The sequence below is a fragment of the Stylophora pistillata genome, chromosome 5, assembly GCF_964205215.1.
Source record: "Stylophora pistillata chromosome 5, jaStyPist1.2, whole genome shotgun sequence".
Taxonomy (NCBI): Eukaryota; Metazoa; Cnidaria; class Anthozoa; order Scleractinia; family Pocilloporidae; genus Stylophora; species Stylophora pistillata.
Genome location: NC_142523.1, coordinates 9,509,383 through 9,528,726, shown reverse-complemented (window position 1 = coordinate 9,528,726; position 19,344 = coordinate 9,509,383). Strand labels below are relative to the sequence as shown.

The 19,344-nt window shown below is 38.7% G+C and overlaps 2 protein-coding genes and 1 non-coding gene across 3 annotated transcripts; 1 reads left to right on the top strand and 2 right to left on the bottom strand.

The window, feature by feature from the left end:
* Positions 1-178: 178 nt before the first annotated feature.
* On the bottom strand, positions 179-3,581 carry LOC148730153 (E3 ubiquitin-protein ligase TRIM45-like). The gene has a single exon (XM_088761347.1). The coding sequence runs from the start codon at positions 3,553-3,555 to the stop codon at positions 1,348-1,350; it is 2,208 nt and encodes a 735-aa protein (XP_088617473.1). The 5' UTR covers positions 3,556-3,581; the 3' UTR covers positions 179-1,347.
* Positions 3,582-9,277: 5,696 nt separating this feature from the next.
* On the top strand, positions 9,278-10,949 carry LOC111342699 (uncharacterized). The gene is made up of 3 exons (XM_022949801.2): positions 9,278-9,402; positions 9,498-9,586; positions 9,754-10,949. The coding sequence occupies exon 3, from the start codon at positions 9,824-9,826 to the stop codon at positions 10,178-10,180; it is 357 nt and encodes a 118-aa protein (XP_022805536.2). The 5' UTR covers positions 9,278-9,402; positions 9,498-9,586; positions 9,754-9,823; the 3' UTR covers positions 10,181-10,949.
* A 543-nt stretch (positions 10,950-11,492) lies between these two features.
* On the bottom strand, positions 11,493-14,380 carry LOC111321722 (uncharacterized). The gene is made up of 6 exons (XR_016001905.1): positions 13,289-14,380; positions 12,826-12,958; positions 12,496-12,659; positions 12,024-12,103; positions 11,778-11,959; positions 11,493-11,563 (listed from the first exon to the last, which is right to left on the bottom strand). It is a non-coding gene; the product is annotated as an uncharacterized LOC111321722 (transcript).
* Between the last annotated feature and the right edge of the window lie 4,964 nt (positions 14,381-19,344).

Below are 19,344 nucleotides of genomic sequence, written 5' to 3'. Positions count from 1 at the left end.
GAAAGGATAACCTCCAACATATTACCATTAGATTAAATTCACCGAATACTCGGCTTAAAGGATTCTACAATACTCACAATAATCAAATGTGTGAAGTTGTCTATAATGAGCTCAGATAAGACTCTCTCTCGTTTCATGGAATTAGGATTAGACACAGTAATCAAATATCAAAAAAAAATCCACGAAAATATCTGATTTAAATAATTGTTGAAAAACTTGATTACTTAAAAACAATTTACACTAGTGTACAAAAGCTACATAGGTAACCTTCTTACATTCAAACACTCCACAGTCTTAAGACGATTTCTAACGATCACATTTTAAGTGTGATTCCTTCACAACCAAATTAGAACTACACAGTTGCCAAAGCGTTTACATTTTTATAGAGCTAACAATTGTCAAAGTCTTAATTTAATGTGTTGATATAAAAACATGCTCCAGCTAACGAGCGAATAGCAGACTGTTGTCAAACTTAGAAAAGGACTATCAAAATATGCTCTACTTAAACTTGCTCAAAGAACTGTAAAGTTGATTAGTAAAAACTATTTACAACAATTTACACTAATCAGCGCCACCGTATAGTTATTTTGCAGGAAAAATACCTATTTTGCCATCACAATACTCCTAGGGTTTAGAGCAGTTGACATGTTTCATCTCTTAAAAAGTGAAATTTTTTTCTTCTGAGGTCTGTTCACCTGTATGATTTATGTAACATCTCATGTTTATTTCAAGTTTGATTAATATTCAGACATGTACAGTCACTCTCTTACGCCCAGCGATCCGATTAATCTGCGCTTAAAATATGTTCTTTTGAATTAATCAAGACATGACGACTAATTGATTGCTGGGCTGTGAAGAGGGCCGAACAGATCATAGCCCATTTCAGGGCTTCGATTCTGTGATTAATTTCTGTGATTAAGTAATGAATCGACAGAAATATTTAGACTTTCCTCTGGAATTTAACGCAATCTGTCGATTCTTCGAGTTTTTTACAACACATGAGTTAAAATTAGTAACATTCAAACGTTCTGCCGCCGAGCAAGACATTTCTTTTTATCTTAACTTTGATATTTTATCTACTATTTTAGGTATTAATTGTGTTTTGGCTTTGTAGTCTTAGGCTGTAAATGTAGTTTTAAAATTCTAGTCATATATATAATATATATAATATAATATATGATTGAAAATCTTGATGTAAATTATTTTTAAGAAACAGGGTCCCTATGGATACCAGCCTTAGAGCTTAATGGGTTACCCTGTGTGAATAAAGCTTTACTTACAACGCTTGAGGATATTCTCTTCAGTTTTGCTTACGAAGAATTCGTTGTTAATTTGATAAATGTGCATTTATTTCAGAATGTAAACTTCTTTCCTGTTGTAGTCTGTGACCAAAACCCGATCATCTGGCATTGTGGTAACACCCCAGGGCCATCCCAGATTTAGATCAGTAGCTGTCTTTCCAATGAAAGTTCCTTCCAATGTAAACAGTTGAATGCGATGATTCAACGCGTCACATACTAACACGTTGCCAAACTTGTCCATACAAAAGTCATACGGCCGATTCAATTTTCCATCACCGTTTCCTTTTCCTCCAAACTTTCGCAAAAACTTTCCTTTCCTATCAAACACTTTTACACAATCATTATTCTTGTCAGTTACAATGAACTTGTCCATGTACCAAGCGCAGTCGTTTGGATGATCTAGCCTATTTGAACCTTTGTCTCCAAACTTCAACTCAGGTTTACCATCCATTGTAAACATCTGAATTCTGCTGTTATTAAAATCCGCTACAACGATAAAACGTCCATCACTTGTAATAGACACACTAGTGGGATTGTGTAACTCTCCGTATCCAATTCCTCTCTTTCCAAAGCTTTTCACAAAGTTCCCTGTCTGTACATTCAACCGCTGTACTCGGTGATTGAATTCATCTGCCACCAGAATCTCGTCATCTTTTAGGAATGTGACGTCGGCTGGTCTGTTAAACTGCCCATCCTTGTCTCCATAGGAACCAAGTTTTCGCACAAATTTTTCTGTCTCATCGAATACCAGGATACAGTGACCTTTATTATCAGCCACAGCGATAACACCTTTACTGTTCACTGCAATGCCAGTTGGACCCTGGGAAAGTTCCCCCTGAAAGTCCAACTTGCCTATAACATTAAACTCTCGTGCTTTAACCGGTAGAGAAAACGGACTCTTGGCAAGTTTAAGTCCATTGATTTTTACTTCCATTTTACAAACACCTGGTACTTTCGCCATGAATTTTACCAGGAAATGTCCGTCTTCTTTCTCAATTGTCACCAAACTTCTCACCTGATCAGCGGGGTCTATGTGTACTTCAACACGATCTGTGCGCTGAGTGTTTCTGATTTCTCCTTCGCTTGATTTGGGACAAATCAACAGCTCTGCTTCCACACCAGCTTGGAAATTCTGATCCAGTCCTTCCACGGTCGATTCCCACACTTTTGTTTCGCTGAAGTTCATAGATCCCAGACTCAAACTCTCTGGTTCACACGTCGACACAAACTCCACGAACGAGTTAACCGGAAGTACTGGCACTGTAGTCTTAATGAGGTCTTCGATTCGTTCTTCCACACTCTTCTTGTTTTGCATTATGTCTGAGCTTGAGCTTCTCTCAACCAGATTGTTACTGAACTCGACTGCTTGCTCAAGTTGCTTTTCCAAAGAGACAACCGATGCTTTTCCAGAAAGTAATTTCTCAATCCTCGACACGCGAGCCTCCTCGAGGGCAGTAATGGCTTCACCCTCCAGTTGCTTAAGCTTTCTAATCATTTGTTCGACCGCTTGAGAAACTTTGCCTTTAGCAGTGGTAATGTTCGCTTCCAACTCAACCTCTGTGTTCTCAAATTCACGAATAACATCTCGGCAAACCATTTTCTTCTCTCTCACCTGCTCTGTTCGAGCGAGGATCTTTGCTTTCTCATCATCCGCTGCATTTTCAATCAGAACAACATCGTGGCCTTTGTGATTAGTGGCGATGCAAGCTGGACAAACACATCTTTGACAGTCAACGCAAAAAAAACGAATCACATCTTTTTTGTGGTACTTCTCTGAGCAAAATGATTGCCGTTTCAACAAGGCCTCGTAGTCTGCCGCTTCAAACTGTCGCACCGGTGTGACTTTGTGCCCTTCAAACATTGTATTTCGAAATACGTCGTGTGCTTTCACACAGTCGGGGCAGATAAACTTCTCGCAATCAAAGCAGTAGTTGATCTCAGCGCTATTCTTCTGGCATGTACTACAGCTGATCTCATTTCCTTCGCCACTGCGTCGAACGGCAAGAAGACTCAATAAACTGTTGTGCAGAAAACTGCTCGGAAGATTATCAAAACGATTCCCTTCAGGGATGCGAATTTCTGCCTGACACTCGGGGCATGGATAAAGCCCTTGATTTTGTCTCTTTAGTGCATGTCTCTCCAGGCATCCACAGCAGAATGTATGAAGACAAGCAATGGTCTTGGGTTTGGTGTAAGTATCCAAACAAATCGAGCATGTTACATGTTCTTTGAGGTTTTTAAGAAGCGACTCCATCACGAATTGCCAACTAAAACAACCGTTTATTGTTTGTGATGCCGAAAAACTGCGCATGAGTGGTTTGTGTCACGCAAAAACCGCGTGGGCTGCAGGGAAAAAGTGAAGTGCCCAAAGAAATAATGGGCCTTCAAATTCTAGTCCATTCACAACCCTGTATTTTATCTTCAAACATTGTTCAGAGCGCGAGCAAAGGAAAGAGCTGTAGGATTTTTAAGGGAAGACGCTATATTTTCACCCTCCTTAAACGGAAAGTAACAGGAGCAGCGCTTTCAGGTAGATTAAGAATGGAAAAGGGAAAATCATTGAAAAAAAATCTGAGGGAGCGGTCTTTGTAACGCCTTCTCAGCTTTCGTTTTGTTACGTCACGTGATCTCTTTATACGGGTATTTTGGATTCGCACGTGGACCCTGAACCGCTTTAGGAACGTGAAAAAAATCTTTATGAAGTTGGAATTTAAGGAGTAACACGCTCGTGTTTTGTGTTGGAACCTAACAGTCTTTAACGGTCAGTATGGTTGAATTTCGATCGAACTGTTTTTAATCTTTAGTTCGTGTTTATCAAGTTACCGTCTATCAAGCATTAAATAAACGGACCAGCCTGATTTTGTTAGACTTGTGGTTGCTTCTCTACAGTTTTCTCGCGTCCCTTTACTAATCGGTAAAGGCGGCCGCTACAGTCGTCATTTATCACCGGGGGGGGGGGGGGAGGGAGGAGGATACGATTGGGGGGATCAGTCGTCGCCAACAGAGTATTAAGGGGGGCTATCAGGGTTTCCATTAAGAATCAGAGTAGCAGGAGAATGGGAAGAAGTAGCAGGAGAGGCAGTCTGAATGAGCAAAGCTCTTTCGTGGAACAAGCTTTGCTTGTTTCCCTCAAGGGTGGGGTCTGGGGCATGCCCCACCTCCCAGGAAAAATGTGGAATTTTAAACCAACGCATTCTTTAACTCTTAGAACAAGAATTTATTCAAATGTATTATATTGTCAAGCCGGAGGCGAGTGAATGTTTGGTGGGGAGAGAAATTTTCCTCATGGCGGTGAATTATAAAAGGACTAAATTAAAAGGACTTGAGTCTTGAGGAGGAATCCTTGATGAATGGGCGTTAAAGATATTTATGAAAAGCTTTACATGGCTGTCAGGCTGAAAACGTCAGTATTTTTATTCATTCTTTTTTTTGTGTGTGTGTGTGAGGAATTTTAAGTAGGGAGGCGTAAATTCATGTTTTTTTGGCTTAATTTCAAGTTTTGAAGTTTGTGGGAAGTTTTGCCAAAAAGAGACTTCGCAGTTTTCATTGGCAATGAGCTTAATCACTGTGAGGTGGCCGTATATTCGGCACGTTAGTTTAAATAGATTCTTACTTACCAGCTCTCTGGTATTTTTAGCTACTTAGTTATTTCAGGGAGCTGGTAACCCTTAAACAAGCTTATCAAATCAGTTTTTACAAATGACTGTAATTCCTAAATTATGGGGTAATAAAGTTGTTGTTGTTGTTGTTGGATAAAAGAAAAGACACGCAAGCGATTTCAAAGCTCTCACAAATCACTTAAGTTATGTTGCCCAAACAAAGTGAACTTTTACTTTTGAAAAATTTTCCATTGTTATGTTTTTGTCAACGAGTTTATTTTCGTTCTTTTTCTAACATGATCGTATGTCTGGGGCGGATCCAGGAGTGGTTCGAGTGGTACGGTCGGACCCCCTAAACTATCCCTCAGAACGCTGGAAATTATGTTTCCGAAGACCTAATTTTCAAAATCTTGGACCCTTCAGAAGGGGAACAATTCTCCGTACCCCCCTTGACTAAATCCTGGATCCGCCCGAGGTAGTTGTTGTCTGGCAGTTACCGAATCGTTTTCGACGTGGACCACCGGAACACAGGGCCACAGGACCACAAACTCCAAGAGTGAAAACAAGTTTAAATGACGTTCTTGTACAGAAAATTACCCTGTTCAATAAGAAAGATGGAAATATTTATAAAGGTATTAGAACAAATTAGATATTATTTAAGCCCGCTAACTCAGTTTTATGTGTCGCTGTGCAACGAATTGAGATTTTTCTCCTGAAAACGACATTAAAACACGCTTATAAACTGGAATTCGTAGGGCCATGATAACAGTCAAGATCAAGTAATAATCTCGTCTCAGCACAAGATGCCTCAACAGAATTATCAAACTTAAAGTATCTGCGTAAAACATTCGGCTTCCAAACAAAATCTAATGGGGATAAAGTCATAGTTCAAATGGCCACAATTTCCTAGAGTTTGGTTATTATTTATTTTGTCTAGTCACAAGATTCGTAAAATTTGAGTAGAAATTAATTTTGCCATCGGAAAGAAAAAACGGTCGACATTCTTACAAATTTCCAGACACTTAACTTAGTTACAAGATTTTTAAGAAATGTTTCTGTAGTTACCAGACTAAGTTAATTCCTGCCAATGAATTTTAGATCACCAAGTTTAGTCCTGAACAGTTTTTGTCGTAGTTTAAAATTGGATTTCATTTAGTTATATCTGATAGTTAGACATATTTGATGGTCTGCAAACGTATTGCAAAGCCTTAAGGAAGCATCAGATACATTTTTCGTGACACAACCAAATCCTCCAATCCCTAGGTGATAAATAATGACCAATTTCCTGAAAGACATGGTTGCCATGGCAAACTTAAGAGAGGTCACACCATTCCCTTACATGTCACTAATAACTTAACCAATTTTTGATCGAAGCTCCTTAGATTTCGCAAAGATATTAGAAAAAAAAAACTGATGGGTATGAGCTCTCTTAACCAAAAAAAGGAAACATTTGGGAACTTATTCTCTAAAAGGGCTTTAACAGACTCTGCTAATAAAAAAACAAAAAGAAATGCAAAAGCAACCGTAGAATGCATGCCTAGGTAGTTTTCAAAGTGTTCTGTTACTTTAGTAAAAGCGAAAGTCTCCGCTAAAGTTATCCTAACATACACATTTTTACTGAAATATGGATTTTTTTATTTTTTTTTTTTGCGTTTTTCAATTTATTTAGTGTTAGTCTTCAATCAGAACCATATGTTCCTAAAACAACTTCACCACTGCGGAATGGGAATACAAAAATTATCAAACCTTTTCAAAGGTGCTTTTGGTAAAATGATAGCCGCAGTTTTATCATTACGACAAGGTTTGTATTAGTGTAAGGTTTGTGAAAGGGCACAAGGGGATTATGGGGGATAGGAGGGAAGTGGACAAAACCATGGGATTCTATCATCGGATATTCCGTTCGGATTAAAAAACTTCGAAAGTTATTGCAATGCTGGTTTTTTGGGTATGTTTCAAATCCGTCTCCTCTCCAAGGAGTAGTAATCTCCGCGATGTTTCCGTATGGCTTTTATAAACCTAAAGATGAGCCAGGATAGCTTTAAGACATAGAGGGGTTGATCAAACACAGACGTTAACGGTACAAAATCCACTGATTTTTTTTCCATTCATTTAGTTACCTTGTATCTATACGGTAGTCTCTCTTCCTTCGAGAGAAACTGTTTGAATGTCGCCACTCCAGCTCTTCCTTATGCTAACGTCTGAAAGACATATGCCATAGCACTGCATGGAATATCCTTCCTGCGCATAATTTGACACATAAATGGCACACGCACGTACATTAAAGATTGCGGCTTGGTAAACTATTATCTTTTTTCTCTTCAGTTCCTGGAATTGAGCAATGTCATTCTTCTCCTGAAATAAATTTCAACTCCAATTCTCAGCGAAGGAAAAGGAACAATTTTCGGTAACGCAAATTTAACCAGTGCTCGTAAATTTAATTGTTATGATATTATAGGAATTATAAGAGTACTTCAGTTCCTAAACGAACCCCGGGATCCCCCCTTTTTTATCTCAAAATTTTCTTTCCTATATGAAAAACAACCAAAAGGTAAAGTTTGACAAAAATCTCAGAGCAGGTTCTATTTCAGAGGAAAGAACTCAGGGACCGGTCATTCTTTATCCCCTGAGGGGGGAGGGGACTGGTTCCTGAATAAGAGATCTAAAACAGAGCAGTTTGACAACTTGCTCAATAGTGATAACAACTTGCCAAATTTTCGCCAATCTTCAAAGAAGCTGAGGCTTCCAAATTTTGGCAAACAATTTTGTTTGTTTAACCATTGAGCTGTCATTTTTCTTCAAAATACTTGGATCAAGTTACGGCGGGAAAAATTACTTTGTTCGCCTAACGCAGGTTAGCTTGTACGATGTCGGGACGAAATAGTTTTTTTCCCGGTCCATCTAACCGTTCTATTGCCATTCCATTCTATTCTATTCTAGGCCTTATGGTGAAACAAAGAACTGCATACCCGGCGTTTGACTGAATATCGATTTATTTCGAGAAAATCGATAACTGAATTTCGCCCAAATGCCACTTTTGAAGCTCAAAATGTCAGACTAATCTCGGAGCGTCGCGCCACAGATTGAAAACACTTGGATCGATAAAAACTACCAAATCTTGAAAAACAACATCAATACATAATTTTTAATCATTCATTTACACAACGTAATTGAATTTATCCGACCCTCTTCTAACAAGATTAAAAATAGGTCAAAAGTAACCCGTTATTTAACTATGCGCTAGACAAATAATCGACTGAAAATCTGCCTTTTGGAAGGCGAAGTGTGATTCTTTTCGATCTCCAAAGGATTTTTTTGGGGAAATGATTCAGTGAAGTTGGAAATGCGCTGATTTGATGATGCCGTCAGTTATTCGAAAATGTACACATTCACACTCAAACTCGATTGTTTCGCATTTTACATCCAATCTACAGCTTATTCAATATAATATCATCTTACCGTCCATACTGCTGTACCACAAAAGGGGATTGCATTCCTGAAATTGTTGCATTGCTCCCATAATAGCGATATAACGAGTTCGGGTTTTGGCCGAGGGTCGAGGGTCGAGGGTCGAGGGTCAAGGGGCGAGGGTCGAGGGTCGAGGGTCGAGGGTCGAGGGTCGAGGGTAAAATGTTGAGGCTCCGAGAAAAATGTTGAGGGTCCATAAAAAACTAAATATCGTCAATTTAAAAAAAAAATGAGATGTCGTGAAGTGTCAGAGGAAACTCAGAAATTACATATGGATAAATTCCTGACATGTTGTAACTTATTGTTTTTGTATACTTCCATGCTTCATTTACCCAGCTTCCACAAATGCACCCGCAACCGCAAATAAATAGATGCCGGCTGATCGAGGTCAAGGTTAACTTTGTGGAGAGCGTGACTAAGCAATTCGTCTATCGAAATATGGTTTTCTCTTAAGCGCCTAAATCTCGCGCTTTCTGGGTTTCCATCCCCCGTGAAGTCATAAGCAAAAAAACTCGAACTGAGGAACAGCAAATAAAAAATTATTTCGCAAACAGTGATGCGCTAATAAAGGGGCTTTTAGCAACGTCTGACAAAAGATTGACTAGAAAAACGTACAAATTTTTGTTGTTTGATTTCAATTTTTTGTCATTTTTATCGATGGTGTGTTTTAACATTTGTTCCCTCTGATCCTGCATAACGTTTTGCACATATCCGAAACTGAAGTTTTTACTGCTGCTGTTACTGTAGTTTTAGTCGAATTTGTCATGATTTCATCTCATACTCGGAGTGTTAAGAATCTTCTTTCTCCTGACATCATAATGACATATCCAGAAATCTGGGACATTTAGAGCCCGCGCACATCAGCGGTAATCTTACAGAAAAAAATGGCGGCCGTAGGCTCTTAGAGAAAGCGTTCGATCATAAATTACAAGGATTTGAATGAAATATCGTGTGTTGTTTTCTTTGACACTGCCAGAAAAAGTAAAGGGAAGTTTTATGAAGTGGATAGGCTCATTGAGAAGAGGAAAGTTGGCCATGTGAGTACATGTCAAAACGAAATGTTTTTTCGATTTATTTGATTTTGTTATTTTTTAGGGATGATCGTGAGATATGTTTGTTCTTTCATTGTCAGAAAGAGGAGTATCTTGTGAAATGGAAAGGTTGGCCACTGCAAGCCTGGAGTTGGGAGCCAGAAGATCACCTCACACCACCCTTATTACGGTGAATGTTTGCCTTATATAACTGATTGAGTTACTCAATGTCCTTCTTCTCGTCTTTTCTTTCCCTTTTTTCACTGAGTTTACCATGTATAACCGTTGATGTAATACAGAAATAAATGCAGTTTTACCATCCACAAGCTTGTAGTTTTATTTTATTTCAAAATTCAGAACTTATGAAAAGCCTGTCAAGCCGGATAGCTACCGGTTAGAGGTGGCTGTAAGAAACTTCTACCATGCCATGCTAAGAGGTTTGAAAGGGAAGTCTTCCGCCCCTGTAGATGTACAAATTGACTTTGATGTGCAGAGGTATCTATGGAGAGATAGAGGGGTTGTATCTGAACACCCTGGATACAAACTTTACAATAAAGAAGACTTCTTCTGTTTCACCACCCTTCCTGAGATCTGGTGGTATTACCTTGATCTCCATGGACAGGGTAAAGCTGTGGATTTCCCTTTGAAAATGAAACCCCTTTTAAGCTGGACTCCGGTTCAATACACTAAAGATAATGGAATGCTGAAGCAGGCACCACAAGCACCAGTTGAAAAAGTGATAATACACTTTTGCAAGAAAGCATGCAATATTACAAAATTGTGAAGCTAGTTAATAACAGAATGCAGAGCCACTGTTTTGTTCATCATCAATGCCTCTCCAATTGGCCCAGTTCCAATGAGAGATTGGACATTTCCAAGAGCTTCAATTAGAATTAGTGTATTGTCTTCAACTTTAAAACCCTATCATCAAAAATCAATCATTCGTATTGTCAGAAATAGCTTTCCTGAGAATTTCCCTTAGCTTGTCTTCTCTCCTACATTTCATAGCAATTCCCATTTCTTTGAGTTTGGTTTTTAGCTCAGGGATGGTCATTGTGTCCACATCATCTTCAGTAATTGGTGGTTCATCATCTTGTGTTGAGGCAACACACAGTCGTGGTCTCTTTCTTCTTTGCTCAAAGATGTCAGCTTCCCAGTACTCATCTTTTTTTTTGGTATACTGGTGTGGTTGCCTTTCAACATCTTGAAGATGTTCAATTCTTTTCAGGGCTAGAATTGCCTCTTTGCATGCATCATGCTTGTTGCATTTGTTGTGGTATATGGAGCGTACAGTATCATTAATTTTTTCAACTCCTTGGCCTGTGAATGATTTAAAAGGGGTCTCGTCTCTGATGAATCGGGGTAGGTGGTAAGCCAATATATGAAAGTATGGGGTGACAGAAGCATTTTCATATCCAATGACCTCTCCACCAAGTGATAGATACAATTTTATCCACTCTGTTGCCTGTTTAGAATTAAGTAACAACAAATTAGTTTATGTACAAACCTAGGAATTGTACTATTAATTAAATCCATAACCATGTTAGCAATTACTTGAAAGGAGTTAAAATGAGAGGAAAATTCAACTTACATCCTTACAGAAGGAATCTATGCAATTTTGACTTGGCTTCCAAGCTGATAATGTTTGGTATAGGTTGTCAAAGCCCTATAAAAATATAAGGATTGCCAAAGTTTTTAGTTTGTAATTTATTAACATACATCATTCTCTATAATCGAAAGGACAAATGTATGCAATTTATCATGTGTTTGAAGATAAGAGACAAGCTAAGGTTCTTCAGTATGATGCCACTGTGTCAACCTTAACAAGGTGCCATCGGCCAGAAAACACAAATGCATGCAAAAAACCATAGAGGTGATTAACAGTTGTGGGGTGAGCTTTAGTGTATGGGAGAAGCGTAATGCTGATGGAACATCAAGTGGCTTGTACGATTGGACAAGCATGGTTGGGAATGAGAAGAAAAAAGTGCTCCTAAGCCTTCCCGTGAAGTTCCCACAGATCCTTGATCCAGAACACTGTGATTCAATCACCAAAATATGGAAGGTGCTTTTTTTGTTTGTTTTTCAGCTAATAGCAGTTACATTTTCTCTGGTCTGTCTTTCTTGTCTTTCTCAATTGCATTGTTGAGAATGTTCTTCTCCAATCTATCTGTAAACAGACAGAAAAACACCTCTTCGTTTTCAGTTTTTAAAGTATTTTTCAAACATTTAAGCCAAAATTTCTGTTTCCTTAGAGTGCAGCAAGGACTTACTCTTATCCCCAGATTGTTATTCGTGAGCCAGGGAAAATCTGGGGACAAGGTTAAAAAAGACTACATCCCAGGAACTTTAACATACATGTTGATTCTATATGGATGAAGTACCTGTAACTCGAAGCAGTAAGTGAAGCTCGTCCACCCTTACGTTCTCAATTGGAATTTTTAGCAGAGCAGATCTAATGCATCCATAGTTGTTATTTGATTTATTGGCGAGATCTTTGTTTTCAGCCAGCGTTCTCCTATTCCCATCCATCCAGTAATAGTTTTCTGGCTTAGTTGTGTCCCAGCTGTTGAAATAAACATAATTTGTTATTTTAAACTTTTGTTCAGTTTGTAAGTTTTTGTTTTTACCGGGCATCCTTGTGTATTTTGCAGTATATGCAGGCATAGTCAGCACATGCACTGTTCATCCCAAGAACTAGAAGAAGGAACTAAGCAATATAATTCATAACTGATTAACACTTGATAATTTGTAAATTACAGTACTGCATTCACTTGAATATGTACTGCATTTAGTGCTTATTAAATCTGCAGTTGTGGTAAGTGCTTATTCAGGAGCAGTGTTTATTTTAAGAATGCACTTTTAATACTTGAATGAATACAATACTGTGTGCAGCCCAGGCATGACATCATGTAATTTCCTTGGTTGCATAAGCAATTTAGATTAGTTTTCTTTGCCACTTGAATCTCATCAATTTTAAAAATTTTGTTAAAGGGGTGCAACATGTACTGTTAAGTCCATATAACCTGTTGGAGTGTTTGGGGTGCTTATTTCAATGTATGGCAAGATTTCCATAATTATATAAATTATGTTTTCCCTTACCTTGTAATCACCAGACAAATAGAAGTCCAAAGGTACCTTGTGACCATCCACCTCAATTTCTCCTTCATTAACCAGCTTATTAATTTAAGCAAACAGATCTTTGCAGGAAGCTTTCAGAGTATCATAATCCTCACTTCCAGAAACAATTCCAACTGTGTGATTTCCTGTTAAAATGCATATAGTTTTACATGATTTGTAAAAACATTTATGCTTACTGAAAATTCCATAGCAACAGTTACCTTGCACAGCTTCATTGCAAATAAGTGACTTAGCTTTATGGATTCTGTGCCTAATAAAGTATCTATCTATCTAATGTATCTATCCATCTACCTTTGCAGGACATTACTTTCTCTCCATCAGATAGCAAGGCAAATGAGATAACAATGAAATTTGTTATCCTTGACATTTTAGCACCATCACCAGATATCTTGACTTGTTGTTTTCCAAGGTCACCATTTTCTCTCTAGAAAAGTGGGCAATGTGAGAATGTGCCAAGAGTTACAATTTTGCAGATAATTATGTTTTTGGAGCAAAATGAGAGTTTGTGTGGGAGGGGGGGGGGGGAAGAAAGACTTGTTATGTGACACTATGCAACATTCATAACTAGTGTTACCAAAGGTAAGTTCCACCAATCTTACTGTTGACAAACCTAAGTCTAGGTACCATGCTTAGGTGTTATAGCAGAGCTGCTGAAGCTATAGCAGGACATACAGAGAGTGGTGGGGATAACAATTGGATAGGCTCCTTTTTTAAGAATTGCTTTTGCAAGATTATTTATTTAAACTATATATACCTTCTTTTTAATTTGCACTCGAAGCTCTTCTTTGAAGCTCATTTGGGCTCCTGCATTTTTTCCTGGTGTCTTTGATATGTGGAAAATCTTGTTCAAGTCACTTCTGCATTGTTTGATCAAATAGCTTCTTGGGGCATCATCTACAATCATTGATACTTCATGGTAAGCTGCATCCCCAACACAAAACTTGTCCATGATGTAAAGAAGGGAGCGCACGTTGTCTTGACCTTCCTGTGATAGATCATGAAATGATGTTCCGTTGTCTTTTCCGTAGCCAAGTTCAGTGGCTTTCCCATCCTTATCTTTGACTTTGACAGATTCCAGTGTTAAGCCAAATGACTCCAAGAACCACAGGGCCATCGAAGCCCTGGTTTTCACTTCTTTTATCTTTCGGTTCCCTTGGCGTTTACCAACCTCGTGTATAGGTCGGCCATGGTTTTTTAAGTTTCCACTGCAGTTAGTGCATATCATAACGTCCTCGAGGAAATCGAGGTATTCTGATAGCTGTTTGTTCTCTTCAACTGCCTTCTCTGATTCATTCTCTAGGTCCTGCATTCTAACCTCAGCACTCTGAAGTTCTTCTAAGAGTTCCTCGCATCGTTTTTCAAGCCCTTGAATTTCCGCTTCCAGATGCTCTTTCTCTTCCTCGCATTTTGCTGCTCTATTTTTTATCACACTGTTGCCATGCTCAAGCTCATGGTGGTACACCTTAATTGACCTTTCCTTCTCAAGAAAATTGGCCCTTGTGGTTCCGCGTAGCCCCTTCCCCTTGCCATATACTTTCGTAGCTACGGCTCTTAGGCAATTTTCCACTCTTTCTGCTTCAGGTTTAATGGAAAAAGGTAAGTGTACAGTGCTCAGATGGAGAAGATCGATGAACGATGCGTCTGCAAATGCATTCTTCAGGTCGCGCCACTTGAGCAATAACTTGTGGGATATTTTTAATAACAAAAATGAACCAGCCGCCCGTTGTTCGAATATATAGTGTATAGGTGATGACTCTTTTGAATTTTGAAGTTTTGTTTGCAGTTCTTCTTTCCACGACAGATTGTCAGACATTGTAGGTTTTGCATATATATTTTTCGCAGATATATATTTTTCGCAGATTTTTCGGTGCCATTCCGCGGGAATGGCACCGGCCGCTGGCCGGTCTGCTTTGTTTTGGGTTTTTAGCGGGCTCATGTTCAAAGCCTGAAACAGCTGCAAAACTCCGGTAAAAAATCAATGCACATGCCCCTACAAAGGCCGCTGTCCACAATGATTGTTATACCAACAAAACAAGGGATAGATGAGCTTTCCAACGATGGATTTTGAAACAAATTTGGAGCACATTTGGCGGAGATATCGCATTTTGAACTCAGCAATATTTAGGGATTTTATCGAGGGATCAGCAGGGAAATTTGTCGATCGGGTTTATGTGCAGTTTTCAACCAGAGCAAGTATACATGAAAATTAGTCTACGAGGACTATACGAGTGCAAGTAAGTTAATTTGTCTTATGTATTTACGATATCCACTTGCACATTTTTGCCATCGTGTCTCCAGCGTCGGCATTCGTAGTTTATTGACTATGATTTCGCTTTATTTCGTTAACTGTCACACAAATCCTTAGAAATTTTGCGGGGCGAATGGTAGATCTTAAACGTTCGCAAGTATACATGAAATTCATTTACTTTATTATGATCTATACATGTTTTTCCTCGTGGTATAATAGCCTACCAAGCTGCAGTTGCACAATTTTACTTTCTGTACGTCTTCAAGAGATATTCGCTTTTCAGTTGCATGTTCCATACAAACGCTTATAAATGTTTACATCCTGATCCGTCTGCCAGATGGCTCGAATTTGATTGCGCAATAGCCAATGTCTCGCATTTCTAGCTATGACTCGGGAATTTCAATCTGATTTAAAACTCTCAGAACTAACCTTCCAAGAAATGAATGCTAGTGAGTAAGAAGATTTAGCATATTGATCTTGGAACTCCGTAGAAGGTTCTTGTTTTTACACCACTTTGATTGGCAAGAGCTTGTCAAGACCCAGGTTTGTTATCACTGGTCGTCAGCATGATGCGCTCCAAGATAGGCACTACAGTTGGAGGTCAGTGGCAAGAACTTTGAGACTTGCCCGACTTGCGAGATGTTCACTAAAAAAAGACTGTCCCCTAGTCTCCTGTGAATACATTCGATTACTTCTTGCTGAGTGTCGTGAAGATGTCGACGGGCCTTGAGATAATGCCAGAAATTCTGTCGAAAAAATCGCCAATGTAGGCAGCGTCCATTATGGCGTCGCCTTTACAACGCGAAATAGGCTCGTGACGCGCGCGTCGGTCTCGTTCCGAAGATTTTCGGAAAAGCCCAGAAAATCGATATTTTTAACCTAGATATAAGAGGCTGTACTTTCAAGTGACATATATATGTTGAAATTTACAACCTGTATTTGTCGCGACGTAAGCTATATATAAGCAATATTCAACCCATTTATCACACAGTACAATATATATTTAGTGATACAACCGATATTTTAGTTTTCAACATTTTTGTCACGCTTGGCGTTCCATAGTCTTCCTCCGTTTCTGGTTTGATATCAGTGTCGACGAGAGAACACGTGCTCTTGCCACTTGTGCTTTTTTTTTTATCAATTTTGGTGGATTGACTTTGCTCCTTATTTCCAGGTTTGTTTGTAATTGTTGTAACTTGCACTTGCCATTAGTTTTAGGGCATTATTCGCTACCTGTGTCTTCGATCTTTGAATTTGGTCAGTGCACGATCTGTCGGCAGCATGGCTTGCAATTTACATTTATTTCAAAATTTCGTTCGACTTGTTCTATTCAGGTTTAAGACACAAAACGACCTTTGTAAGATTATTTCTTCACTTTACATTTTCTACATTTTCTACATTTTCTTTACAATCTTTGTCTTTTGGTCTATATAGATAAAAATGAATAAACAACTGAGGTTCAGAACTCAAGAAGCTGGATTTGAAGTGTGCTACGATCCTCCCAGGGATGGAGACTGTTTTTAGCATGCAGCTACTCGTCAGTTGGGTTCTTGCTGCGAGGCTGCCAAGAACAAAGTGTTTGAATACCTGAAAAGTAATCGTTTGAATGTGAGTCGTGATTAATTTATTGATCCCAATACTGAACATGCGTTTAAATCGTTGTGTATGTATATATGTATATTAAATATTTCTTAGATTGACATACAGCTGCAATTATTGATTGCTTTTATGCAGGCGCGAGGAGACGACCGCAACGAAGACCGATTTTTTATTTGCTGTTCCTCAGTTCGAGTTTTTTCGCTTATGACTTCACGGTGGATGGAAATCCAGAAACTGCGAGATTTAGGCGCTTAAGAGAAAACCATATTTCGATGGACGAATTGCTTAGTCATGCTTTCCACAAAGTGAACCTTGACCTCGATCAGCCAGCATCTATTTATTTGCGGTTGCGGGTGCATTTGTGGAAGCTGTGTAAATGAAGCGTGAAAGTATACATTAATAATAGGTCACATGTCTGGAATTTATCCATATGTAATTTCTGAGTTTCCTCCGACACTTCACGACATTTAATTTCTTTAAAATTTACAATTTTTAGTTTTTTTATGGACCCTCGACATTTTTCTCGGACCCTCGGCATTCTACCCTCGACCCTCGACATTTTACCCTCGACCCTCGACCAAAACCCAAGCTCCGATATAACTTGGCAGGAGAGTGAACACCTCCTGATAATGATTGTTTACAAAGCGTATGTCAAGGTTTCTCTCTTTCCATTTCGTTGAAAAGGAGGCTGTAATTACTTCACGTAAGAGATATTTGTTTAAATATAAGTCTTTAACTAAACCGCGAACCAAATGTTGGTGAAATGTTGCTTGTTTAGAAATATGTTTCTCATGTGCGGAATAACGCTAATCAATTCAAAATTATGGTCCACAGAAATCGACAACTCCGCAAAAATACAACTTTGGACTGTGAAGCACGTGGCTATAGGAACTAAGGTTGAGTGTTACATAAAGGAAACAGGAGCAAACAATTATTTAACTCTGATCCTTATTGAGTTCATATTTTTATTTTGTAAATTATTGTTTAGGTTGATAAAGCTCATTTTGGGACAAAAATTAAAAGACGAAAGATAAACCTAGTTCGGTGATTAAGACCTCTGCTTGCTAGAATACTACTGTATTTTACTGCTGATAAGTTTTCAACTTCCCTGCACTCTTACTAAATTTTCTTCTGTTGACGGTATGTAATATTCAAAATGAGTTACAGTCAAACCTACCAAATGAAACTCAGAGGGGTGTTTTTATCGTTAATCGCTGAAACCACACTGATTATCTATAGAAACATTTGGTGCTTACTTTGTGTAAGAAGGAACCGGTCGAGATGACAGTTGCCTCGAGTAGAGGTAAGGATTTTAAATAATTTACAAGTATTTTTTAAGACGCTGAAAAATTGAATCGTATTTGTTTCCTGTTCCTTACTATTTTAATCTCTATGGATTGTTTGATTAATTACATAAATTACTTTGAAACTGGCATTTTCGTTTACTAATAAAATGAATTGCAGAGAAAAGATGTGAACTCTGCAACAGCATTACATGTCGCTCTCCTCATAAGGATATCTGTTGCTCGTTAAAAACTATAGTAAGAGTACACTGTGACTTCGACAGACAATCCAGAAAACGAGAAACAGTAATTATACCTCTTCTTGCCTGTTCAAGGCAGATTGAGAGCAATTTCGCTAGTCTCGGTTTTTCCGGGCCAGAAGACGAAGTTGACCTAGTTCTTAGCCGAGCAGCCATATTCTCTCCTCCTGCTGACATACATTCCATGACAATTTGTCCCTCGCTTAGTGCAAAGCTTGGTTTGGGGTGAACTAGAGGCTCCAGTTCGAGGCGCAGAGTTCCTTCTGATATATCGAACCACGCTCAATAATATATCGCCATATGATGCATTGATTGGCTTTTGACTTCTATAAGAAGTAGTCATTCACTTCTTAAATTTATTATCTTGGAAGGAAAGATTTAAGGAGATAGGCAGAACATGGGTTTGTTTACTTTCTTTTTTCTGGTTAAACCTAGATGTCATTCTTTTCCCGATGGGCGTGAACATTCTGGTCTGACCAGACAACTGAGGCTTACGTTAAATTTTTCATTACGCATCAGCCACGCTCTATAATATTTCACCATATAATGCATTGATGGTTTTGGGTCCGACCATATTTGAAGGGTATAGATCACTACTTGGCTACCTTCTTGGGCAAGAATACTAAATAACTGACTGGATGAATTGATTTTTCAAAGCCACTGTTTCCAAAATGCAAGTATTTGATGTAGGTATACCGACTCGCACTCGAGTCTGCTGTGTCTGAGCTGGTGCAATGATTACTCGAAGCGTTTCTTGAGTTCCGAGATACGCAGAAATGGTTTTGTTTCCAGATGCCAGCTTTTTTGAGACCGCTGCTGGGAAAAGGTGGATGTGAAAAATGTGAATATGCTACCCGGGTCGTAGTCTTACCACCGGCACGAGTAACTTAACGAGGCACAGTAGTCTCTGGAGAAGAAGTAGTATAAATATAAAGCTGTTGAACGTTGGCTTTTACAAACATTTCAGCGAAATTTGTGGTTTTCCAGGTTTGACCCTTATAAAACTTCCTTTAAATAAACAAATATTCAAACACTACACTTTTCTTTGTTGCACATCTGCAGTGATGTATGGTGGGCTATGCCCTTTGCAGATCTTTCGCTATTTTTTGTCCTAAAATGAGCTTCATATCCCCCGAAGTGCCATGAAACATTCAATTATGATACATTAAATTATGATCGGAGTTAGATAATTGTTTGCTCCTGTTTCGTGTATGTAACACACGACCTTAGTTCCTGTAGCCACGTGCTCCGTAGTCCAATGTTTTATTTTTGCATTTTATTTCAGTGACCTCATTTTGAATTAATTAGCGTTATTCTGCACGCGAGAAACATGTTTCTGAACTAGCATCATTCCGCTTACATTTGGTTCACGGTTCGGTTGTAGACTTATATTTAAACAAAGATCTCTTACGCGAAGTAT

What these genes read in the sequence shown, in the direction of transcription:
- LOC148730153 (XM_088761347.1), bottom strand. Translation starts at nt 3,555, where the DNA reads ATGGAGTCGCTTCTTAAAAACCTCAAAGAACATGTAACATGCTCGATT.
- LOC111342699 (XM_022949801.2), top strand. Translation starts at nt 9,824, where the DNA reads ATGCTAAGAGGTTTGAAAGGGAAGTCTTCCGCCCCTGTAGATGTACAA.